Source organism: Pholis gunnellus (genome assembly GCF_910591455.1).
Source record: "Pholis gunnellus genome assembly, chromosome: 16".
Classification (NCBI taxonomy): Eukaryota; Metazoa; Chordata; class Actinopteri; order Perciformes; family Pholidae; genus Pholis; species Pholis gunnellus.
Window position 1 is genome coordinate 11,974,172 of NC_136543.1, and position 26,758 is coordinate 12,000,929.

Below are 26,758 nucleotides of genomic sequence, written 5' to 3' on the forward strand. Positions count from 1 at the left end.
GTTGAAATATTGTCCCTTCTCACAGTTTAAAGTCAATAAAGCACTTCAGAGAAAAACATTACTCCTGTTCTATTTGTAAAGGCAGTGGGATTCAAGGATTATTGGTTTTGGACTACAATGGGGTGTGCTCAGTGTTTCCAGTTGAGAGTCAATACGTGTTTCAGGTCATGTCTTATCAAGCGTATAGCTGCAGCTGCAAGAACAACTCTCCGGTGACATTTGCACTGAGGCCAAGCGGAGTTACCACCATTGAGGATTATTATTCTTTTGAAACTACAAGGCGAGCCATATGGGTTTTTAATGAGCCTTGTCTTCCAACTTTCCCAGGAAGCAAACATCCTGGTGAAGTAATAGCTCCTGACAAGGTCAACAGGGATGTGCCTCTGGGCAAAGCAGGCAGGTGCAGTGGAGGCATGCGTGGGCTGTCTGGAGCCTCTTTTTAAATGCTTCCACATCTCCCCTCAGGTTCCAAACGGACAGCATAGATGAAGAGGGTGGAGCGTGACACGAGATAGCCTTTGTCTTTGTTCTCATCTCAATAACAAGGGGAGAGATGAGGGAAGTAGAGGAGGCCGGGAAGAGGACTGAGATGCCGCACAATGCCTTTGTGACCGCAATTCAGGCGTGGCCGGGGGGGGAGGGGGATAGTAGAATTTTCTGTTTGTGTACATCAGGTGTGATTTTTTTTTTAGCATGTGTAATAATTGAGTGTGTGTGTGTAGTGGAGAAAATGAAGCCATTTTCTGACAGGGGTGTCTCTTGATTGGAATTTAAATCCGGGTGCGGGTGCTTGCTGTTTTCAATCTCCCCAAACAAGATTGTTTACCAGAGGGATTGAAAGGAGGCTGTGTGCTGAATGCGGTGTGAGCTGATATTGGCGGACTGTTTACCCCGTGTTGGTGCAGATGTCTCAGAAGCAATATTATTTATTTACCATTATAACTCTGAAATGGCATTTTGTGATCGGTGTACATCTTTCTGTGGCCTCTGCAAGATTAACCACAACCACTTCAGGGTAACTTCTTTTCAGATTAAAGTTTCCTCTTCCACTTGGTTTGGGTGTTTGCAGTTGGCATTTTGAATCCTTTGAAAAGGATCTCGGTGGTCTCCTTTTGGTTTGAAGACTAAATTAAAGGAATGGTTTGACATTCTTTGAAATATACTTGTTCGGTTTCTTGACTCAAGTTAAAAAAGACAATTGATACCACTCTCATGTCTGTGCTAATCGGTCATTTTGGTCTTAGTCGACTAAGAAATCGCTTCAGTTGATTTGTCGTTCTTTATGCTTTTTTCATGCTGAATGACTTATTGTTAATTAACCTATGAGCACATAACTGGTAAATATAATATGTAAAGTGGTGCTTTTGTTTGATTTGTTGTGGAGAAAGTTTTATAGATCTGTCGATTAAATCAATTAATCGATTATCGCCAACATTTGAGTGTTTGTTGACTAAGAATTGCTTAGGTCAAGGATATGTATAAGTTAAATAGGAGTGATTTGCTCAGCTAATTGGATGATGGTACTAGTTTTAGGCTTTAGCCATACACACACAAGAGTGTTATATATTCTCAGATTTTACAAAGAAAATATAATGTGTTAATAAGTGAGCTTTAGAGGTGCTTGTAGGCAGATTTTGTTAGATTTGGAAAGAGCCAGGCTAGCTGTTTTCTTTCATCTTTATGCTAAGCTAAGCTAAGCTAACCTGCTGGCACTACAGTAGCTTCTGCTACCTTATAAAAGAGAGTGGTATCAATCTTCTCATCGAATTCTAGGCAGGAACACACACAGAGAGGTGAGCAGGACATATCAGCTTGAGTTCTCACAGATTGCTGGGTTTTTACAAGGATTTGCAGCGCTGCATATTTTTCCACATCAGTGCTCTTTGTGTCTGCAATCAGCAGTTATATATTGAGCAGGGGAGAGAGAGAGAGAGAGAGAGAGAGAGAGCTATCCCCCTTGCTACTGCAGTTTTAACCCCCAACCATGGGCTAGTTCGAATGGCGATGCTACAGCAGCAATGTCAAGTCAAGGAATTTATTTAGTTCACAGCGGGGTAGATGAAGACAGAGACTGAAGGCAGGGTCGGGGGTGGGAATGCGCCAAGAGCGAAGACCTCGTGTTACAGGTGTCTCATCACTTTGTGTTAGATTGGATATGTGTGCAGCTCACGACATGGCAGGCTCCCCTGGGCTGAATGTCAGCAATCAGGTTAAAAAGACTGCTGTTTGTTTGACAATGATTTGGGGTGATATATAGGCAGTGTTATGCTCTGAATAAGAGAAAATAAGATTAGAGAGGGAGAGTTGAAGTGAGAAAAAGTTATACTTATATCACACATCCGTGTTAATCAACTGTTATTCACGTGCAGTCATTCATGCTGAAGTGCAGGTGCATGCTCGTAATCAACCACAGCATATTATATGTAGTCAAAGACAAAGAGTGGACACCACGCCTCGTAAAGTCAGGCTTGCTCACTGTGATGAAGGATTGCCAATATACATAATTTACGAGATGGAGTATATGGCAGCCTATTCAATTCCGCAGTCATTCCAGTGGCAGCATATCCATTCACACTGACATATGCAGTACATTATATATATATATATATATATATATATATATATATATATACACACACTTATAATGTGTATAATATCGATTGGGTGAATGGCCAAAGGTGAAGAGACTGGGAGCATAATGACAATAAGAGGAGAGAAAAAGAGGAGAGAGTGCATGAGAGACGTCCATTAATTATACCATCCCTCTGTAATCACTTTGCAAAAGTGAGGAACCCACAGCACCTAATTTCATCCAAAGACCCTGAGCTTTTAGAACAAGCTCAATGTACCACCACTCCCAGAGGAGATGACAGAGGAAGTGGCTCTGAACAACTTAGCAATGATAAGAGCTTCTAAAGAGAGACCGGAAAGGAGAGAGAGAGAGAGAGAGAGAGAGAGAGAGCAAAGAGTAAGCTAAGTATTGAAGCGGGGGAATTGGAGATGGTAGGTGAGGGACGAAGAGATTGGCAGCTGGGAGAGATAAAGACAGACAAGCAGAAAGGGGAAAGTAAAGGGAGGGAAAGAGAACAGAGATAAACTGACGAGGAGGGAAAGGCAGCGGGCCTCGATAAGAAGTGAAAGGGACGAAGCTTGAGAGGCTGGGGATCGAGAGGGAGAGAGTGGGGAATCGACTGACGGGATGATTTATTAAAACTGGGCAAGGCTGCACTTCAGTGACAGCTGCCACTTTTCACAGACTCTCAGACAGGGTGAGTGACAGTGTCACATCAGTCAATGGAAACAATAACTTTAGCCCAGGTGTATACGGCACAAAAAGTTTTGAATAATCTGTCTGTGGAGGTCACCGAGGTTGCAGATACCCAGAGAACAACATTCAAAACATCTATAAATGTACCAGTGGTGTGGTGTTACAGTAGTTAGTACGCGGACAGGTTATTCCCACTACCCACCTTTTCTGTTTTGTTTTTTTCCCCCCGTGTTCATGTAGTTTTCTCCAATGTGAGTCTGTTTACCTGCAGCAGAGCAAACACAATGTCAATGCATGCTCTGACAGGAAGAACGAATAAGAGACATGTTCACCCATTGCAGCGTCAGCACATAAACCAGCATTATAATAATGTGTGCACAGACAGACAATATCAAATCATAATGTAAAGAGATAGTTACTTCAGTGAGAAATACAAACACCACAGTACGCAGGCAGGTTTGAGGTTCAATGCCAGCGTTTGTCAGCTTTAAAAGCAGTCGGCACACTTTGAAGTGAACTTTCAAAGCCCCTACGAGATGACTTAGAGAGCTTGAAAGAAAGCAACTCATCCCCAATTTTCGGGTGCATTAATATGCCAAGATGAACCGTCACGGATATTATTAGAACATATGCCAAACACAAACTGCATTGCTGTGTTGGAGGGGAGTTAACAAATGCTAACTGACACGCATCCTTATATGATCCACTTTCATCCACCAGTGTAATAAGGATATGGTTTCTACAAATTGAATGTAATTTCTCATTAAATATTTGCACAGGCTGCGCCCCTGTGTGGTTGTGTGTGCATGTGTCTGCATGTGTGCGCGGGTCCTTGCACTGAGTGATGCCCTTGAAAGGTTCATTGAGTTGATGGAGAGATTGGGATCACAGATTCCCAGTAAAACCCACCGAGCCGCGTCTCAGGAACAGGCAGTCAGACATTTCGCGACGCCTCTGGAAGCATGGTGAGCTGCTGAAGTGTGACTCTGATAATACAAATGTCAACATATGCTAAGCCTCACCGGGCTGATGGCCTGTAGTTTCGGGGGAATCTGCTTGTGATTTTAATGAAATCCCATATTTCATCACTGTGTTGACACCTGAGGTGTAATAGATTCTACGCTCCCTTTTGTTATGGGGGAACAGATTAAAAATCACGGCGCTTTTTGGAGGGGATGTCTCTTTGCAGAGAAAATAAATCGACTTGAAATTCATCTCCCAAGCTGAAGCAATTTAATCAAAGTAAATACAAATCTAAGCTTGTCTTTTGGATCTCATATTCACAGCTGACTGGCATCCGCCGATGGGAAGAAACTGGATCAGGGGAACATTTCTCATCTCCAGTGTCGTATTGGGCGACCACCAGTCTCTCTCCTTGTCAACTCCCACGAGTACCACTGTTCAGCTCAAGGGCTCATGGTGTGCACGGTGGGTGGAGAGTGGGTGTGTAAAGATAGAGCGAGGCAGACGGACAGATAAAGAGACAGACAAAGAAAGGTTTTCAATCTTTCTACAAGTGAGTGGGAGAGACAAAAGAGCTCAACGTAATATAAAAACGTAATATAAAAACAGACAAATGGAAAGTTATCTTTCAGGGACAGGCAGGGAGAATAAATGGTAGCGCAAAACAAGGGACGTGTGTGCGTGTTCCAGAGAAATTGGCAAAAGAATAAAGCAAAGGAGAAATAAAGTCTGACTACTAAAAAGAGTTAGAGATGAAGTATGAAAAACAGGTAGCAAATATGATAGCGGCAGAGGGAGGGAGACGCAGGGACAGAGGAGGAGAAACAGAGGACAGAGGGATACCAGCTTCAAAAGATGAGAAATGAATCTCCAGTTGACAGCAGATAGGGGTCAGTCATGATAAGTGTCCCCCTCTCTGTCCTCAGTGGGAGTACAGTCCAGTGCTGAGTTATCCGCTGCCAGTACCCTTTCTTGGGTCCTACGCAGACACAAGGTGACCTTCTGCGAATCAGCCAGCCCATGGCAGGAAGCTGCAGACTGCTGACAGTGACAGGTGTTCACTTTCAGCTCACAGCATCCACCGGCACACTGTCATTATGTTTTATTCATTCATTCTGAATGCCAACAAAAAACTTTAAAGGGTAAAGGGGTCCCCCGCAGGGCGGATTGCCATCAAGCATTCTTGCAACGTACATACACTAATCCTTGATTTCTTGTAAAAAAAAAAAAGGGGCTGCGATGTAGATTCAATGAGGGAAATCACACCAGATGGGGACGAGGAATGCGTACCCTGTCAGATTCACTCAGAAATGATGAGAAGACAATTATGAAGGAGTTCCTTAAAGGACCAGAGCTTTAAAACGGGTTAAGAAGACAAAAGTGATGAATGGCTGCATTACCTGGCTGCCTGGGATAATGTGTTTTCAACAGATTCTGCTTTACCAATAAAAGTGATAACGACTGTAATACATCAGTGAAATGTGAATTTAATGTGCTCAGGTCCCAAAAAGATCCGGCGGGTGAAAGTAAGGGTTTTCTTTTAATTTACTGTCAAGACACAATTTTCCATTCCATTATCAACACTTTTTAGTTTATCAACAGCCACATAAAAAGATATCCGCCTCCCAGTAATCCAACCTTGCAGAAAAATAAATGATCTGAACCCATCGTGATGGAAATAAAGCATACGCAGTGAGATGGCAGACAACAAGCCGCGGCAGAAAGGAGGATATTAAAAGTCCTCAGTCATGCGCTGGCGGTCACCAGTCGCTCATTTGGAAGCAGGACTTCAAGCAGCCGCCGATGACACATTATTTGCTGCTGGTGGGGTGAAGATGTTTTTTTTACGAGTCCGGTGGCCATGAAAGCACCAGTGTGGGGACCAGTGCTCAACGAGTGCATTGTCCCGGTGCTTTTGATTAATGTGAAGGGTGGCTAAGGAACAATTCCAGCAGCGTTATCAGGAGCAAACAGAGGGAGAGAAGGGGGCCCTCAAGCTCGTCAGGGGCCCCATCTGCGGGTCCCCGTGCCGCATTGCTGTGATTCATACAGCTGGATTGATAGTGTCTGATGTGGGTTGTGTTTCTGTTTACCTAAGTGTGCATGTGTGTGTGTGTGTGTGTGTGTTTACGCTTGTGCTCATAGATGGGATGGAGGGAATTGTAACTGTGTTTACCCAGTGATTGAAAATCTCTCTTCCACTGCACTTAACAGCTGATTGGTTTGACCTTGCAGACGCTTTCCATTCGTTTCACCAACCACCTCCGAAAAAAACAACTTCCCTCATGCTGCATTTCACAGCTAAACCAATGATCTAAATATTTTGAACTGTGAAATACAGATGATCAGTTTCTTATTTGCCTGATGCCGGCGTTCCTTTGAAGGCTAAGCAAAGGCAAATACCATCGCGATTGAAAGTCGAAACATGCACTTTTATCTTCGGCAGCTGTGCGATAATTCCCCATGATGATTATCTGTCTCGCTTCTAATTACAAATATTATACTGTTTCCCTACAAATGAGGCTCACTCCTCCAATCCTTTGGGTGTTTGCTACCAAAATGGTGTCCCAAATGAAAAAGAGGGAGAGAGAAAAATATGCTTTACATCACAAACCCCCTCCCTGGAACAAACCATCCGCAGCTGTCACACTCAGTTAAGAAGGAGCCAATTATAGCTATTTGAGAGTTGTGCTCATTTCTGAACAGAACCCGTTTCAAAGGGGCTGACCTGGCGTCCTGCCCGGCGCTTAGAACTTTCTGCCGGTTCTGGAGAAGCAGCTTCGTTTGCATGCCACCCTCCTCTCCTTCGTTTTCTCTCATCCTTTTCTGTGCACCTCCTTCTCTCTCTTTGCTTTGCTTCTCTTTCTTGCCCCCCCCCCCCCCCCCCCCCCCCCCCCCCCCCCCCTCCATCCCCTCCAATTGTGAACCAAGAGTGAAACAAACAAGTTCGACGCTCACTGGACTGAATGTGATGCGTTGCCCGGACGACGGAGGGACAGGCCCGGGGAGTCTAGCGCTGGATGAGAGATTGGAAAAAAGTGAGGAGGTGGATGTGTGTGTGTGTGTGTGTGTCTTTCAGACACTCCCATTGGGCCCCCTGTTTGGCGAGGACTGACTGCTGAGTGAGCTGACTGGCACATAGACAACCCCCCCCCCCCCCCCCCAACCCCCCAAAACCTTCTCCTCCCTCCTCTCCCTCACCCCTTTTCCTGCTCCTCTCCCCTCTCGTCTTCCTCCTCCCCTCGCTCTATAATGCCGATGATGCGTTCGGCTCCGGGTCTACCTCAGCTGCATGAGCAAGTGGACGGCGCTTTGTCCTGCAACCTTGGTGATGGTCGTCCAACATAGACGCTACAACAAAAAGACAAGCACACACACACACACACACACACACACACACACTCACCACTTGATAGAACAACCCACAAGGATCTGACTCTTCTCCACACGCAATTAGCATGCAGGGAGATTGCAGCTAAGCCTTAAAAACCTTTAAATGTTAAAGCAGAGAGCCCAGCATCATCCATTAGAAGAGGGGAAAAAACGTCTCTAGTGTGTTTTTTCACTGCTTTGAGGATAATCCACCCTGATATATTACATTAGGAGGTCTTTTTTTTGCAACAGACCTTTTGGCTTCTCATTGACTTGTAAGAGCACAGTCATCATGACAGTGTGAAAGAGAGCCAGCATGACCACTGCTGCTAACAAAGCTGAGGTGCTAATTAGCTGCGACAGAACATCTGTCAAACTGCATTCTAATGTCATTAGACAAGTAATAGCCCGACAGAAAGGCCAAATCACTATGACAACTATACGAAGAACATTAATAGCTATAGTTGAAACTGAATAAAAGTTATTTGACATCTAAAATTGTCGGCTGCTAACTTGCACATCTCAGCATGACTCAGCGTTGTAGCAGTGCTTGCAGTAGTGACTAGTGATTCGGTTGCTTCAAATGTCTTTAGTTTGATGAAGTGTTTATATTATAATAATATAACACCGCCTCTTTGAAAATGATCCATATCTGTATTCACGGAGCTTTAGGAAAACGTACTTTGTCAATCTGCTTCCTGCTATGAGCGACAAGATCCGACATGAGTACAAAATGTTTCGCCAAAGTAAGAAAGGTTTTGGTTATTTTAATTAAGAGATTTCTGTCTGTGTTGTTTTGTGTGGGCATTTCTGAGTGGTTTGAAGTGGGCGGCCAATGTCAAGTATTTCTCTCCAATTACAGTTTTGCTAAATTGAAATCAGTATCTGATCGCAGTTGTGCGTTAAAACCACATTTTTTAATGGTTTTAAGCAACATTTATTCTTTAGCCAATTTCTGTAAATACAACAAATTGCAAAGCTGTGCTCCAAAAAGCACCACAAGCTCAGATTGATTGAAATGTCACTCATAACACACACATACAAGTGTGTGTGTGTATATTGTTGGACATTATATTGGCTTACATTCATTTCCTGGAGCTTACCCTAACCCTAACCACTACTCGCCGAAGCCTAATCTCAACCAATGATCCAAATATCATCTTTTTCTTAAGCTTTTGCCTCCAAGTGGACAAGCCGCCACCAATGAACTAGTCTTTAGTCTAGAAAGTTAGGAACACACACAAACAAACACACAGCAGCTGTCTCTGGCACAGAATCAAAAGGGGCGTGCCAATCGTCTTATCTGTGACCATTCGACACGCAGCAAATGCTTTGCACGACTCTCCTTCCAAAGGTGAAAAGTGTCAGATAGCAGAATGGATGGTTATTTTTTTTATCTATCGTGCCCTTTTGGCCATAAAGACCGAAAATGTGCTTTTTTTTTCTTTGTTTATCCAGAACATTTTTACTGTCACAATCTAAACCACTCATGTATACACCCACTTCCAAAACAGACTGCAGACTTGTCGACCTCTCTGAGGGATAAAATGTAAAATATTAACCAGCACTGTGAGCATAATGCACACCCGTCAGTTTAGGGACACGTAGTTCAACGAGTGAGATCTGACTGGTCTATGGAACAACCGGCCGTTCCCTCATATCGTCACCACGGTCGTAAAAGAGGCCTAACCTCCACTATCAGAATCACTAATTAATAACCATATTCAGGCCTTATGGATGGAGGTCAGTGTGTCTTCTGCTCTATCGGGAGCTAATAAGCTAAGGGAGAGTATGGGCCGGAATCCATCTCCATTAAATTAAAAGAGCCTGGACTCCCAATGTGACCTCTATTCGCTATGATTTATTGCACGAACAGAGTAAATGAACATCAAGCACAAAGGACAACCAGCTGATGAAATCATTGGCCCATAAGTCAGTTCAGATGTGAATAGAGTTGTAATAGAATAGAGATGTCGAGAAGACACACACACTCCTTGCATCAATTTAAGTCTCTGTTAGTTACATCGCTCGATACCACAAATCACAAAATTACCTCAGGGGATTGACAATCTGTACAGCAGACAACACCGTTATTGTCTAAGATAGGGGCAGATGTTTCGCTTAACTTAAGTATTTCATTTGTTTTCTTATATTGCAGCAGAGTGGGAAGGGAGACAGAGTACGGCACAGGGAGCGGGGGCAATTTTGCTGGTCAGTTTCAGTCCAAATTGGCTCCAGAGGGATTTAACTGACGATTTTAGGGCACCACCCCCTTTGTGCTTGTTCACTTCTGCAACCAGCTTGGATCTGATCGTGGTAAGTCACGACTCCAATGCTGTGTGAGGTGTTATTTAATAGGATGTATTCCATGCAGGCACTAGATGGCGCTCTTCACTTGAACTGTCTTACATCTGATCTATCTGCTTATGGCACCAGGTCAAATACTGACTGATGTGGTTCTTCCAATCCGCTTGACTCATGTTCTTTAGATCCATCAAACGAGAGAGATCTCAATCATAAGCTCTGCTGCACTGAGTCCAACTGTGGATTATCATAAGGGACAGTAATAGTCTTGGTTGGCCACTGACCAAAAACAAATCAAGATCCTCGACATTAGGGTCAAAAACACTGGAATTTCTCTGGTTGTCAATAAAACCTACTTCGCCCTTGTTTATTTAGAGCAACTCAGTGGAACAAAGTTTTTGTTGCCAAAGTGGTTCAACTTTATAGCCCTAAAGCTGTTTAATGCAGAAATCTTCTGTTCCCTCACAATGGAGAGAGTAAACCAATGCTAGATTCTAAATTGATTAAATAGGGTTTTTAATGAAGAGCAAACAGGGCAAGTTGCATCGACTCATTAACAGTTTTAATTAATGGGGGTAAAGGTTGAAATGCAAGACCTGTACAAGAGCCCCCCTTGTAGCTGTGAAAGCTCCAGATCCCTATCACGGAAATGGGACCCATTTTTTAGTTCCGGATGGGGTCACATCAGTCTCACAGAGAGAGAGAGAGAGAGAGAGAGAGAGAGAGAGAGAGAGAGAGAGAGAGAGAGAGAGAGAGAGAGAGAGAGAGAGGTGTCAATTTGTTTCAACCGGGGAGAAGGAAAGGAGGAGAGAAGGAGAAGGAAAAGAGAGGGAGGGATGAAGCACATTGGCAAGTTGCCAAGAGGCGCAGGTGTCTGCCTGACAACAGGCTGCACCAGTGCACTGCACACAACTATAAGAGTGCTCTGGTGTGAGCGTGACATGGAGACTATGGGAAAACAAACTCATGAAGGCAAACACACAGAGGGAAGGTCTGTTTGTGTAGGAGCGTGTAGCACATTGTCCATTCATGCGGTGAACCAATAGATCCTTTCAACGTTCTTGTGAACATCACGACGGGATTTAAGACACTTTGTGACTCTTCAATTTTGTCAAATCCATCCCGACCTCATGTAAAGCTACACGATTGAACCGCTCTCCCTAAATAATATATTCTGAAAGCGGAAAACTCTGAAACTCATCCAAACGTGCCTCATCCAAATCCAAGTCTAAGAAAAGAAATGTCAAAAAGCCTTTGATCCCATGTTAAATGTATTTATGTTCTGTAAAAAAATACATTTAGGGTTGTGCCTAATGTTTTGCAATGTGAGCACATGTGGCAAAAATAAATAAACACATATTTAAAATGTGTTTACTGCACATGTGTTACGTTATATTGTGTCAGTATGTTGACAATCAAACTGTGTCTATGATGTAGAAACAGTGTCATCCTTTACATACTGACTAAGGGTCGATCAATTCATTAATATGCTACAGATGTCGCAGTTTATAGCAATATAATTTAGTAAATTACAGATGTTTTTAGAGATTATATAAACTGATCAATTAAAGGAGGAACTTCAACTACTGAGGTGAGCTATGGGCACCATGAGGCGCGCGCACACACCCACACACACGCACACACTCACACACACACACACACACACACACACACACACACACACACACACATACACACACACACAAAGTTATCCTTAATATTTCTGAATGATTGTTGCAGCTTTTGTTTACTTTACGCTACTACAACTTATCAAAAACTAACGTCTGGAAGTTTTCAGGTTAAATTACACCATACACTGGGTAACGTTACCACGAACACCTGCTTTTGTTTCGTAGTTTACCGATTGAATAGTTCAATAAAAATGAGTAGCAATTAAGCAAATACACGTAACCAGAGGCAAATCACAGCAGAGACTGGTGACAGCTAACAGTGGTTAGCAATGTGCTGCGTGAAGCTAATTGGAGATGACGCTACCAATACCGGAAGTATGAAAAAATAAAGTTTTTTCTTTTTTGTATGTGGAAGTTAGTTTGAGGAAACAGTAAGAGGAAGAGGTAAACTACTGTAAACGAAACACTATGCCCTCACTCTTTATACATCCTTGTAAGGTTGTATACATTTGTACTGTTGGTGCTGTTGTACCGTGTAGTGTCCATCACACGTTTAATAAGCCAGCCCCCTTCGTGCTTTTGTTCTGAAAGGTCTTACCGGAACATGTATTGTTTTCGTGTGCTGCTTCGAAACCGGTTCGAAGCCCAACAACGTGGAGAAGAGGAGGATGTGGGTATGCTGACATCTGCAAGCCAGAGGTTTGACTGCAAGAAGACCGCAGTCAGCCTGACGAACACGGGACAGCGGCCATAGCAACCTCCGAGACATGTAACTAGTGTTGAAGGTAACGTAAACTCCAACAAGCTGTCGTTAAACCTCGTACTTTCTCGAGATAAATGGTGCTTTTGTACCGGTCACTGTCGCGTACGCTGTGTTGAAACTATTGTTAGTTTGTTAGCGCTGTCAATAACTGGACTTCCTCGCTTGCCTACCAGTGAAGTCACACACTTAGTCGGTGCTGTGGTTTTGACAATGAAGTAAATACTGACGTTAAAAAACAACAATTAACGATTATTTAGCGTTAGCTAATGATGTGTGATTATTCTAGTCATGACTCGGCTAATGCGACATTGATTGAGAGCAATAAGACAACTTGTTATCTTCAACGTGTCAGACCTGTTGCTGACCTACAGTCGTTTTGACTGCAGCCATTCTCGTGACTTGTCTCTTGAAGCTCTTCTTTTCCTCCTCACACATGTGAAAACTCTTCTTTACCCCCCCACATGAACCCGGAAATATCACTAGAGACCCACAGGCTGACATTTCATTCACTACACTAGTTTTACTTTTGCTTTCAAGTTTTTTTTGGTCATCCCATCTGCTCAAGTACAGAGAAGAGAAGAGAACTTGTCAAAGCTCTCCGTTGACACAGCACAGCTCAAGTCTGTTTGGATTCATTTGGAAGTGTGTCCATTTCTAAGGATAAGAAATAACAAACCCTTCATCCCTCATCACAGCTTGGCTCCTTTAAAACACGCTGCTGTCGGTGTTGTATACAGATATAATGTAAGCAGCCAAGAGATGTTTGTGTCGTTGAGAGGAGTCAGTGATCCTCTCTCACGGCTCCTTTACAAACGGGTTTTGAGGGAGTGGATCTTTTCTTTTCAGCTGTATTGTGACCTGTTCCGCTGGATATTTGTCCTTCCCCCTTCATGGAAATTAGACAATGCATCGTACACGCATGATGTTCATTCCAGATGCAGCGGATGAGCCCTGGAGTCTCCCTCATGTGTCACATAGTTAACCCTCAAGAGACTCAAGCCTGGTTTGTTTCCTCTGTGTAACTGTACCACAGCTGACCCATCCTTTTTCCATTACTCTCTCTTTTTAAAGTCCTCTTAGCGTGACAGGCGGAAACACGCGTCACAGATTGCAGCTTGCGAGGCCAAATGCAAATCTTATCCCTTGCCCACTGTTTGTTTCATTCCCTCTTAGCCCAAAAGAAGTGGAGCAGGATTTAAGCTGCATCGTAGGCCTCTGTCCCTCCAAAAAACGGCTGCCCAGTAAGGCTATCGGATTCAGAGAGAGTGGAAGGTGTGATGGATCGCCAATAAAAGGAGGTTTTTGTCCTCCGGCGTCTCCATTTTGTAAACTCAGGAGGACTCCTGAGGCCTCTGGCCAGGGCCCAGGCTGGAGTGAAAGGGGCTGTGCTGCCGCCTTGAAGGACTCGTGGTGGTTTCCTCTGATTCGGTACCACAGATCTATAGACTTTCACACAGCGCACCTTTTATTTTTGGTGTTTTCTCTAGGAAATCATTGTGCTCTGGTGTGAGGAAGAGAAAGCACAGTGTGTGTGTGTGTGTGTGTGTGTGTGTGTGTCGGTATTGCTGCTAAGCCCGTCTGGCACTAGCCGGCACTGCTGTAAATGACACCCTGATCTAATATTAATGCAACACAATTATGTGATTACATTCAGTTGAGCGTCGACATGGCTAACTGGTGTGTTTTTACCCCGACCCTGTTTGAAATCATGGCTAAGCTGATCTGTCACACACACACACACACACACACGTCTAAACTGAAGCCTTTGTTGTACCTATACAAACCCAAACTAATCCTGTAATTCAGCCTAACAGGGAGCCATCCACGTGCAGATATCCCAGCTGTACCTGAAAGTGATGGTTGAAGTGATGAAGTTACGGTTTTCCTGCTATTGGTGCCGATGAACACGTATGAATCGGCTGATTGGAAACCTCACGTGACCTTTTAAAAAAAAAAATGTGCAGCAGCACAGTTTTGGGTAAAAACACGGCACCGCTGTAATGAAGTTCATCAGGTTAACGCATCTCTCATCGGAGCGCGTCGCATTCCTCAATTTATTCAGCGCACTAATGTATGCTAAGGCACAATTTAGCCTCTTCAATCTTTTGCAATTTGTATTTGATGAGCATCCTAATGCGGCCCCGAGCATGCAATTATATTTATGGCGTCGGTGTTGATTACTACTGGCCTGCTCTACTGGAGCGGTGTCCTCGGGGGGGGGGGGGGGGGGGACACTTGCAAATTCAGAGGCAAGCACTTATTTTACTAGTGCGTAAGAGTTTAGGTGAGTAACTTCACTTGTGGATGGGTCTGTCTCCTGATTAAACCCCATGCTAATGGCAAGAGCTTTGATTACAGAGTTCAATCTTGTAAATCTCCTCCTGTCAGTGGCCGTAACTTGGAAAGATTTTTCTCACAGCACCTACACTTTACCTTCCCTCTTAAAAATCCTAATGACTGTGTTTTTGACTCTTTCTGTTCTCCAGAGCGCCCCTGAAGCTCAGCCGGTCACGGTCCCCCCCCCCCCCGGGCTTTCCGTCATGAGGGGCCGTTGCTCTCGAAAACTCGGCTTGCTGGCCAAGGCTGGCTTCCTGCTCTGGGTGCTGTGGCTGGGCTACCTTCTGTTAGAGCGCTCCTCGTTCCTCTCTCCCTCCTCTGGGGAGGAAGGGAAGGACCGCGATGTCGTGGCGAGGCAGCTCTCCTTGGAGGAGTCCGGGGCGCAGGGGCAGCTGGCGAGGGCCCTCTACGTTAAGCCGCCACCGGACCACAATGCACCGGGGGAGATGGGTCGGGCCACACGCCTCAACCTCGGCCCCGAGGAAACGAAACAGGAGCAGGACAGCGTGGAGCGCTATGCGATCAATATCTATGTCAGTGACAAGATTTCCCTCCATCGGCACATCCAGGACCACAGGATGGCTGAGTGAGTAGAGCAAAAAGGCGCTAATTCTTCCTTTATTGCTTGTTTTTTTCTTTGATATTCTACCATATATGTCCTTGAAAGCTGCATGGAGCTGATAACTATGCTACAACTGTGTCAGGGATATATTACGCAATAGAGATTAAGTTGAGCTCTTTACTGGGATCAGTTTTCCACTGACAGTTAGAAACAAGGATGAAAGCTCTCGGGATGCATCGCGGGGCTTATTGAAGCTGGTGTAAATAGCTCCCTGCCTGCCTGAATGGATTTTTCCATCCTCAATTGTTGTCCGCAGCTATTCTCAACTCAGCCTCTGTGATGACACACGAAGCACGACGTCTTTTATTAATAGCTTCTCCTTCTGCCGTACTGGCTCCCCGTCCTAATGAAACCCAGATGTGGAGGCAACCATCATGTATGTAAAAGTCATGGAATTGGAGTGTCCCAGTTAAGCTCACAGTCTCTTTAGCAGTCCTTTTTGATACCATCAAAGGATGCATTTCACCCCATTAGTGTCATGCTAAATCTTCTAAATTGGAATTAAAACTACAGACACGGAGAAGTGAATCTTGCCCCGGTGAGAACGGGAATAAAAAAAACATTCTCACCGGCGAGACGCCTGCATATCCAAAAGGTCGTCCGAGAAGATGCTTTGATCTTCTTCCCGGGTGCTGAGGAAACTGCGAGGACGGTTAAAAGTCAAAACGCGGCGCTTATGCAAAGACACCGTTCAAACGAGAGATGTCATTTTGTCGCTCCTCTTCACATTCTGTCGCGGCATTCTGTGGAGATTTTAAAAAGTCACTGAGCTTGAGGCATGACGGGTGTTTCCGCTGGCAGAGTGACAGTTTTGACAAGTGCACAATCTGAAAGAAAGGCGCAGTAAAGGAGTGAGTTAGCGGGGAAGAAGTGCTGTGCAGTAACCATACACATGGAGCTGAGGTGTGATTGATCAGCGTACAACTGCCAGTCTGTCATTATGGGCTGTTATGCATAAAGTGAGATTTGTGGATCGCCTCCATTCAGTTAACGGATGGTGAATCCGTCAAGCTGTCCCAGAAGTGCTGCCGTTTCTGTTTGGCTTCATGCCTAGCAGCAACGGAAGCACACGTGTAACGCTTGTCTCATTTATTTTAGGTGCGGTGTGTATGCCCCGCCAGCTGCAGCACTGCACCTACTCCATAATTACATCAGTCCCCCCCTTTGAGGTTTTGTGGCACGAAACTCTCGCTCATTTGATTGGTCGCGACTAATGCCCGGACACATTTGTTCTGATCTAATCCCTGCCCGCTTCCAACAGAGTCGTGGTTGTGGGTTCGGCCTGTGACGGTGTGGTGACCGCCCTCTCGGTGTTATTGTGCATAATAACAAAGATAACTCTTTCTCGTGTCTTTCCTCTCCCTCGTGTCTCCTTTAGTGCCCATTCCCTCGAGTTCTTAGTTGACAGTTTCTCACTCTTCTCTCCGTTCATCTCTTTTCGTCTCTTGTTTGCTCAACTTTCCGTGGTCTCCCCCAGAGCACTGCTGTGGTATGTTGCTCGCTGGTGTGATATACCCCCCCCCCCCACCCCCGTCCGTATTTCTGAGCCTCTTTATTGTTTTAATGACTGCCATCTGGATTGCCGCTACAATACTTGCCTGTGTATGAGTTCCCTTTGGGATGCTGCCCTTTTTTAAAAAAAAATACATAAATTCGTACTGTACACGTGTACTGTTGCTTGAGTCAACTCTGTCTCTTCTCCCCCCCCCACCCCACCCACACACCCAAACATACCTCAGATGCCGAAATAAGAAGTTTGACTACCGCCGTTTACCCACAACCTCCGTGATCATCGCCTTCTACAACGAGGCCTGGTCCACCCTGCTGAGGACGGTGCACAGCGTGCTGGAGGCCACGCCCGCCGTCCTGTTGAAAGAGATCATCCTCATTGATGACGACAGCGACCGAGGTCCGACACTCTGCACTGATAAATCAACAAACTACTTTCTTTCTTTTTTTCTCTTTTTTTTTTCTTGTCTGTAAAAATAAAACTGGCAGAAAAAGAAAAAAAAACTCCTTTTGAAGCTCAGAAACAAAGAGGAGCGCTCGTTAAGTGAAGCGGAAAAACCAAACCTCAGTCGCGCTTTCTTCACAATGACAGCGTACACGAGAATGAGTCAAGCAGGACTCTGCTATATATAGAATAAGGAGGCTATCTACAGAGCAGTGAATAGATAATTACTCTGGATCTATTCATAAAGCTACTACAAAACTACAGAACTAGTCTGGACACATTCCTGTTAATGATGAAATAAGGTGTAGCCTTACTTCATCGCTTACTGGAAGTGGTTTACTTTGTTCTTCTGCTAATTCTTTGAAGATAACAAAATTCTTTACAAACTAATTGTGTCATTCCAGGTCTCTCTGTTTCCATGCTCTAGCTTCTGCTTGTTTCATTCCTAGTGTGTGTGTGTGTGTGTGTGTGTGTGTGTGTGTGTAATTGCAGGCTGTTATATCCAGGCCATTTTCTTTTAAATTAAAAGACAGGAAGGCAAAACGAGTATTGCATAACATTCTTGAGTCTTGAACGTAGCAATATTCTTTCTATGGTCTAAAATCGGTTCAACTCAAAGGTCTACTTACTAGCTTTTGTGAGCTTTCAACTGCGTCTCACTGTCTCAAATTAGAAAACTCTTTGAATGATGCTACTTGGTCTCAGAAACTGGATACAGGAGTAGCTTTCTGTCCGTCCGTCTGTCTTAATGGAACCGGTATAAAGTCCCAGCTCGGAGACATTACACCATAATGATTGCTTCAGTGTGCGCTGAGCTGCCGTGACATTATTTCCTCTCCTCTGACTGCCCCGACCATGCTAGACCAACCAGAACACCTACTGGAGACAGATTTAACTATTATAACTTTAATGTTACAAATTCTGATTATGTGTGTGTTTGTTATCAATAAAAATAGGCTACCTGAAATCCCAACTAGCTGACTACATCAGTAATCTGGACCGCGTGCGGCTCATCCGCACCAACAAGAGGGAGGGTCTGGTCCGGGCCCGTCTCATTGGGGCCACCTACGCTACCGGGGACGTGCTGACGTTTCTGGATTGCCACTGTGAGTGTGTCCCCGGTTGGATTGAGCCTCTGCTGGAAAGGTGGGTTCAACAAAAATGAGATGAGTAAGAGCTTTCTGGAAATCAAAACCAAACACTAAACCAGAGATGCGTATATATTTCCTCCCTGTTTCCTGCATGTTATTGGCCATGCGTTGTGCGGTTAGGATCGGCGAGAATGCCAGTACCATTGTGTGCCCCGTGATCGACACCATCGACTGGAACACCTTTGAGTTTTTAATGCAAACAGACGAGCCGATGATCGGAGGTTTCGACTGGAGGCTCACCTTTCAGTGGCACGCAGTGCCCGAAGTGGAACGCAAGAGGCGCAAGTCTCGCATCGACCCCATCAGGTGACGGCACGATACTTCACAAGCTCTAATCTCACTGAGATCACTTTATAAGATTAGCTTGTTATACACCATTCACTGCTAGTTTGTCACTGTAGGCGTTATCTTACCGAATTACTTACTTTCTACATTTCCTTCTACACTTACATTTTTATTCGCCCTGCCTTCGTAGCAGCCGCTACTTTTTAAATAGCAACTTCACACACAGTGTTGTTTGGAGGAAAGGCTGCATTGACTTCTGTGTAAGGTCGTCTGTCATCTGGTCTGTTGTGCCTATGGTCACACACTGTGATGCACGATGAGGAAACTTCACTCTGTGTGGACAGGCGGATCATTAGCTCAGGTGTAGTTAAAGGCTTATTTTAACAAAGAAGGTTGTTCACGTGTATTAGACAGTTGAGTAACGAAATAAGCTAGGGATTTAAAAACAAAAAAGGGCTAAATTACTATTTTCTGTGGAAGGACCATTATGCCGTCACCTTATCTTTCTCTGTTTCTTACCAGGTCTCCGACAATGGCGGGTGGTTTGTTTGCTGTGAGCAAGGCCTACTTTGAGCACCTGGGCACATATGACATGGGCATGGAAGTGTGGGGAGGAGAAAACCTGGAGCTCTCCTTCAGGGTGAGTTCAGTTCTCCACAGAGTCACCACGACTGCGATGCCACTTAGCAACATGAGACCGGCATGTGTGGGGGGAAAAAAAGTGACTAATCTGGCTTTCTCACAGACAGACAGAGCATCCTTTGACTCAGCGTGTTTGTTACTGTGACAAAGAGCAGAAAGAGTCATCAATGAGGTTGATTGGCGTTTTCAGAATCACTTTTTTTTAAATTTTTTTAATAGGGTAATGCCCCTGATCCTTCCAGTCATCCATCTAACAGCTGACAGTCGGTGGGTAGTTGGAGTGAGAGAGACGCATGTCAGTGTCGGATCACAGTCAGCCATCTGAAACTGCACCCTGATATCGGCTGATACCTTGTTGTGACATTGGTGTCGCTTTTCACTTGTTTGCGTCAATCAAATTGGCCCAGATTTCCAGGTGTGTGTGTGTGTGTGTGTGTGTGTGTGTGTGTGTGTGTGTGTGTGTGACAGTTTGTAGCAGGAGTCAAAGGAAGGCAATGCAAATGGTGTGTGTTTGTGTGTGTGTGTGTGTGTGTGTGTGTGTGTGTGTGTGTGTGTGTGTGTGTGTGTGTGTGTGTGTGTGTGTGTGTGTGTGTGTGTGTGTGTGTGTGTGTGTGTGTGTGTGTGTGTGCATGATTTATAGTGTGTATGTGGTTTCAGTGTGAAGACGAATGGGCCGTTCCCCTGAGTGATGTGTTATGCATGTGGAAATAAAACTTCCTCTCGCTGGGACTTTTTGCCATAAATAATTTATGTTCAGTGAATTGGTTTTCAACCCTGAGTGCTAAAAAAAATACATATGGTGCGGGGTAAAATGCTCGGTGAATTAAGATGGAAGGGACTGTCATGTGTAATGGCTGTTTGGCTGTGGATATATGGTAATGATTTAGCTTTGGTTGATTGGAACATAGCTCATAGCTGCAAGTAGTAAGAAACACTGTGTTAACAACCTTTCATTCTTTTAAAGGTGTTTGTTTTTCCTTTTTGTTTTTCCGCCGTGGAAGATCAGGCAATTATACAATGCAAATTTATAGCATAAATCCAAGCTGGTTTTAAAAAGCAGCCTCCCGACTCAAGAACACGGGGTGGGGCTGAAGGTAAGAAGCTTTGTTTGCCATTCAGAAAGGATTTCTAGCGTTGCATCAGTCACAATGTTCAACACCCATAAAGCAGATCTACTGCAAATGACTCACGTCAAAAATGTCCTAATTCCTGTTTACAAATGTTCTGCCTGGTAATTCAAACTTGAATGACAGACAAAGTGATAAGCACCAGCGGTAAATCTAAGTGCCGAAGTTCACTAGTTGTCAGTTCATATCACACATGGTGTTACATTAGACAATAAACTACTTGGTTAATGATCTGTGTAACTGCTGATTCTCTGTGTGTACTTTATTGCAAGAGCACCTGTGGAAAAATGAACAATGCGTACAATATATGCTGGTATCTATATCCATTATTCTACGGTATATAAATATAAACTGAACAGAAAGAGTTTGATAAAGCTGCTCTGGTTTAATTGCATGCCATGTGTTTACCCCCCCCCCCCCCCCCCCCCCCCCCCAAGGTGTGGCAGTGCGAGGGCAGCCTGGAGATTCACCCCTGCTCTCATGTGGGCCATGTGTTCCCCAAAAAGGCCCCTTATGCACGGCCCAACTTCCTCCAGAATACCGTACGAGCTGCGGAGGTGTGGATGGACTCCTATAAACAACACTTCTACAACCGGAATCCCCCAGCCAAACGGGTAGGACAGTTAGGAATTAGAAGGAACCACGTTTCTAAACAGTCTGTCCAGCTGTGATGCTGTTGTGAGGAATGCAAGAAGCTGACCTAAAAATACTCTCTGGGTCATATTTGGACACACAGATTGTCGTGGCGCTGAGCTCTGTCTTGTTAAAGGCAGGTTTTTTTTTTTTTTTTTTGCGATTGTTTACTCACAGAAAGTGAATGCTTACACAAAAGCATCTGAACCGTAACTTTTGTAAACACGACTTCAACAAATGCACCAGAACTACAAAAAAACTTAGAGTTCTACCCACAAGAACAGCAAAAGTGTAAGGTTGTTTGAATGCTCTGGACTTTGGATGCCTTAAGGAGTTCCCTACCTCAGCAAACACAGCTATCAGCTACTTGATGTCCTGGTGTAGACGACATATTCCAGGATATAAAAATGTGCTTTTAAGGTGTGACCGCTGCACGTGCCACAAACGAACAGTGTGTTTGGTAATAAATACAGGTCAAAGGGTAGAGATGAAATGACGTTGTCTGTGTTCTCAATAACCTTTGGCATCCTCTCTCGCTTCGTGAAAGATGACTTATTCATTGTGTGCTCACTTTCCAGGAGACCTATGGGGATATCTCGGAGCGGCTGCTGCTGAGGGAGAGGCTGAAGTGCAACAGCTTTGACTGGTATCTGAAGAATATCTACCCGGAACTACATGTTCCTGAGGACCGGGAGGGCTGGCACGGGGCTGTGAGTGTCTGCTGTCAATGATCCAATATTTGTCTTGTTACAATCGAGGTGCAGCGTCATTCACAGCAATCGCAGATCAGCCTAGTTACGGAAGCCAAGAAGAAATGTCACTGCAGTTGTATCTTGCTTTCTTTGTTCCATTTACGTTTGAGTCTGAATTGGGTGTTAGGTTGGGTCAGGACGTGGGAAAATCCTGCTGAAAGTGAGAAGGCTGCACACAGACAAAGAGCTTTGAAAGCCATAAAAATCCAGTCACCTGGTGGAGTCTATTCATTGTCCATTCATAGATCCACCACTTTGACATGTTGCCACATGTGCCACGTAACCATGGCATTGCTCAAATATCTGGAATGGTATTGTTATGACTCATTTGTACGGACGCCAATCGCACCTATGACGTAACCTGAAACTACGGCATTTTCTCAAATGTATTGTTCTCCTCCTGCCAGGTGCGAAGCTCAGGACTAAACACGGAGTGTCTGGACTACAACTCCCCGGAGCACAATCCCACAGGTGCCCACATCTCCCTGTATGGCTGCCACGGCCAGGGAGGCAACCAGGTACGCAACCAGGCATTTCGCACTTGGTTGACTTCGTCTTTCTCCCTCCCTCCCTCCCGTGCACGTTTATTCTCTCTTGTCACAATCTCCTGGCCCGGTGGGAGATGTGACTTGAAATGTCAACGCTCTCTTCTAACCCTTAAAAAACACGAGCTGCCACAGTTGATTCACAAAAGGAAAATTGCTCTCTGCCGGTGTGTTCACCATGACTTGAATTTCATGAAGGAAAAAGAGTGTGGAATTGCACCCACATAGACGCCTAATATTGGGGCAATTGAATCAAAGGTACTTTTAAACCGAATGCCTGCCAACTCCAGTGACGGATGGTTTAGCAACCAGCAGATTGTCTGTGAGAATGTATATTTAATGTAGGAGTCCGACAATAGGCAGGGCTCCTCTCCGTGAATCTGCTCGATACCTCTGATTACCCCGCTGACGCTGCCGCATCAGGTGTCCCCAGTCACAGAGAAGCACCACGTGTGACTGAAAATCAATGTTTGGATGGCTCCCCCCGCTGAAACAAAAGCCTCGAAGGCCCTTCATCGCCTCCCTCCTGCTCCTCATTCCCCGGCCCACACAAGAACCACGTTCCATTTAAGAGACACATGAGCCTCGTCGGCAGAATCAATGGCACAGCCTGAGTAAATAAGTTTGAAGCCAGACACGGGGGTGGGGGGGGTGGAGGCCTGAGTGAGTCTTTTATTAGGAACGACCATTATGGGCCCTGTTGCACCTGAAAGATGTAAAGAGAAGGATGGGGGGGGGAGATTGATTACTTGACCCGCCGTTTAACGGGAAGCCCGGGCAGTGTTGCATCTTTTGTCCCGAGGGGCCAGGATGTTGAATTGACACCGGAAAATGGGGAGAGTTGGGTTTGTGTTCACGTCTGGTTGATTTGAGAGGGCCAAGGGCCCGTCTTTACTGACGAGACGCCTCGACGGACACCGTGACACGCCATGCAATGGTGGCTCAGTGAGGACTTGATCCCACAGCAGCATAACAGGACAGCATCCTGTAATCCTGGTAGGAGAACACATGCCAGAGAGCACTATTGTGCTGTTTAATCTCTCTTTTTTTGTATTAAGAAAGCCTTTAAAGTAGAAGGAGAGTATGCACCAAAACAATTCGAAAGGAGGGTGGAGCTTCACTCTCAGTCACTGCTGTTTCTAAACCAGGTCTTTTCTTCTGCTCCAGTACTTTGAATACACGTCTCAAAAGGAGATCCGCTTCAACTCGGTGACAGAGCTGTGTGCCGAAGTGACCGAGGGACAGACCTCCATCAGTATGAGGCACTGCCCCAGTGACGGAGAGCTCAAACCTCCCAGTATGACCTGGGACTTCAGAACGGTAGGGGTTCACACTCTTCACACATACGCACAAGTAGTATTCCTCAAGACTAAACCTCACACACACACACACACACAAACTGTCCGACCTGTGATCTAAACGTTCTCCCTTCAAACCTTGTCAGGACGGGACCATCTACCACCCTCACTCCGACATGTGCGTGACAGCCTACCGCAAAGCAGAGGGCCGCACGGACACCCAGATGAGGCGGTGCACGCCAGGAGACAAAAACCAGCAGTGGAAGTTTGAGTGGTAGGAGGAGGAAGTAAGGAAGTAGCAGGGAACCTCAAGTGACCTTCGTTTACCATAGTGCAATTAACTACAGAGGATGTCTTCCAGCGGGGATGGCTGAGCAAATGAAAGGTGGTGAAACAGTCACTTTAAGCCAACGAGTCGCCCAATTCAGAGCTTTTGTACCCGTTTGAGTGACCGAATAAGTGCAGATCGTGGCAGAATGAATGAGAATTGCAAGGCGAGGCTTATTTTGACTGCCTGAACTAGTGACTTTTATTTTTTTTTTACGTTACTTCATCCAAGTGCCTCTGCAACCAAAATGGAGTGAAGGGCACATCTGAAGTGTCCTTATTGTCTCTCAATGCGACAACCTGAAAGCAGTTGAACTGATTCGACTGTCCCAGCACGTGAAGAAGTGCCTTTTCAAGGAGACCGAAGCATTTTCTAGAAAAAAAGACATGCAAAAATCAAAATGTTACCTTGATGTGCAATTAAGATGAATTATTATTGTTGAATAAATAATGTTTGTGAAGTTGTCAAAAAAAAAAAAAACAGTTTTAAAGGCGGGCTGCTCAGAGAAGACGTGCCAGGAATGTACGGTCAGCAGCGTTTAGCCACAGACCAGCTACTTCCCGACATGCTTCATCGTGTGAGGGGAAAACGGGGAAGAGGGCGCTGCGGTCACACTGGACCGCTTCTCAATTCTGTCTCGTGTCTGTGGAGCCAGTTTCATGGTAGAATGCTGCCCGAACAAGACCTGAAGCATTCATTAAGCGTTTGTACTAAGTGCAATTTGCCCCAGAGGGCTTAGTGGGTTGACAGGAATGTTTCTTTTAATCTATTCTTCCCTGTTGTGTAAAATCAAGAATACCCTCTAAACTCATCTGTCACTGTGCCTTGAAAGGTTGTCAAAAAAACCCAGTTTTTTTTTTTTACCGAGACGAAATATGCCAGAGAATGTCAAATGTATTTAGAAATGTGTTTAAATGCTAAAAACTAAAACACTGGCTTGATGCATTTGATTTGATTGAGACACAAAAACCCTGAAAAGGGAGAGCTATTTTTAATTCAATCGCTCCACTTGGCAGTGCCGGACTGTTTTAAGACTCCTGTGTGTAAACCGTACTTGAAGCAGCATCCATAAAACACTCCTGTTGGTTTTTCTGCTGGGACTCAATGACCGAGAGGTGCATCGTAACTGTTGTGGAAATGTTTGTCGAATTGCAGCTGAATTTGCCGAGGACTGCTTATCGCTGTTTGGCTTTTGAAATCACGAAAACGAGATATTCATACTAGTCAGTGGGTACAGGAGGTGAACATGTACGATGACGCCTGTTTGGTGTTAGCTTTGTAAATAATGTTTGTTTTAAGGGACCAAAGTGGGACAGTGCACCTTTTTAAAACTACTGATAATGCAAAAGGGATGGGGACGATAATGATTATTTGATATGAAGAAGAGGGGGACTGGAATGAGATGGATGTTTAAATGATGATAAAAGCTGTTGGGATGATTGAGAGAATAAAAAACAAAAAACTAACCACAGATGCACTGTGTCGCTTTCTTTGTTTCTATCTCAGCGCAGTAATGCGACGGCAAATATCTTTTATCTTGTTCGCTGGCGCAAGCGATGCCACATACAGCTAAAGATAAAACTAAGCTGTTCATTGTGTGGAAGCGCGAACGACAGCATGAAACGGATGTGTTCATTTAAAAAAAAAATCTGCCACAGCATCCCAGTGCTCCTTCCACTCAGACAGTATTCAGTCATTTGGCCCCACCTACTGGTAGAAAAGCGAATAACACCGACTACTGAAGGCAGCCCATCGTCCTCTCACTGGCTCCAGAGTCCAGGTCAGGAGGGGAGTTCACGTTGGTGATGGTGGAAACCACTGAGACCAAATGGTGTAAGATTACATTCATGTTTTAGTTGTGTATTGTCCACATTGTTTTCTGTCCATGGTTTCAGATCATGATTCGTCACTGTAAGCAACAATGTACAGTGCATTAAACGTGCGGTTTGTTTCTTCTAACCCTTGATTATTTCGATTTTTCGTGATATTTGGCTGCGGATGCACAGACTCACACTGTACAAATCTGGTGTTCATGCTATAAATAGCACGGTGGTGATTGTTTACTACTGTATCCTCTTGATGCTGCTGCAGCTGTCCTCGTGTCACTGCTGCATTAAGGTAATCTTCATCATCTCCTTCACGCGATTCCTCTTCCTCCAGCTCTGAGTTTTCTCGAACACGGAATCTGTCAAACATTTGGCTTCATCTACCTGATTGAGTACCGGCCTCTATTAAAATACTGCAGCAGTACAACAGAAAACTGATTGACCCTGTCGTACAACATGCCATTCAAATCCATCTTTGATTGCTTAATAACAGCCTTTGGCCAAATCCCGTTTCAGTGTGACTTATTTATTTCCTTTTCAGGACAGATTTAGTGCTTTTGAAAACTTTGCTGCACTGGTGGCGTCCCCTCCACTTCTGCAAGGCAGCCGTCTAGTCTTTGAGTGGGAAACCCTTATTTTGCTGATTGAAGGAAGCACACATTCATACAAAGGCATCAACACACAACCGACATGAGGTGTGACAGACAAAAGTTAATGAAAGCCTTTGTTCAGTTAAAAGCACTCTGCCTTTATCATCAAGGTTGGTCCAGGTATTTGTTGTAATTGCCTGTTTCACTACCTGTTGGGTGACTGTCAGGTTTATAATGGTTATGAAATGTTTCTTTAATTAATGTGTGTTACAACAGAGAGGATCCTTACTAAAGATGCATATGCAGTTCACCATTGTTTCCTTTCCCTGTTAATACGTTTGCACCAAATACCTGTTGCATGGAAAAT

At 44.7% G+C, this 26,758-nt stretch overlaps 1 protein-coding gene across 1 annotated transcript; it reads left to right on the plus strand.

Moving 5' to 3' along the window:
- Nucleotides 1-12,201: 12,201 nt before the first annotated feature.
- poc1bl (POC1 centriolar protein homolog B (Chlamydomonas), like) lies at nt 12,202-25,446 on the plus strand. The gene is made up of 11 exons (XM_079176396.1): nt 12,202-12,323; nt 14,788-15,224; nt 17,000-17,169; nt 18,171-18,360; nt 18,486-18,671; nt 19,173-19,290; nt 20,857-21,033; nt 21,631-21,762; nt 22,212-22,322; nt 23,517-23,669; nt 23,794-25,446. Exons 2-11 carry the CDS (start codon nt 14,842-14,844, stop codon nt 23,923-23,925), a joined length of 1,752 nt encoding a protein of 583 aa, XP_079032522.1. The 5' UTR covers nt 12,202-12,323; nt 14,788-14,841; the 3' UTR covers nt 23,926-25,446.
- The last annotated feature ends 1,312 nt before the right edge of the window (nt 25,447-26,758 follow it).

Coding starts and splice junctions, on each gene's coding strand:
- poc1bl (XM_079176396.1), top strand. CDS start 14,842: ATGAGGGGCCGTTGCTCTCGAAAACTCGGCTTGCTGGCCAAGGCTGGC. Junction 15,225..16,999: donor CAGGACCACAGGATGGCTGA/GTGAGTAGAGCA, acceptor AACATACCTCAG/ATGCCGAAATAAGAAGTTTG. Junction 18,361..18,485: donor ATTGAGCCTCTGCTGGAAAG/GTGGGTTCAACA, acceptor TTGTGCGGTTAG/GATCGGCGAGAATGCCAGTA.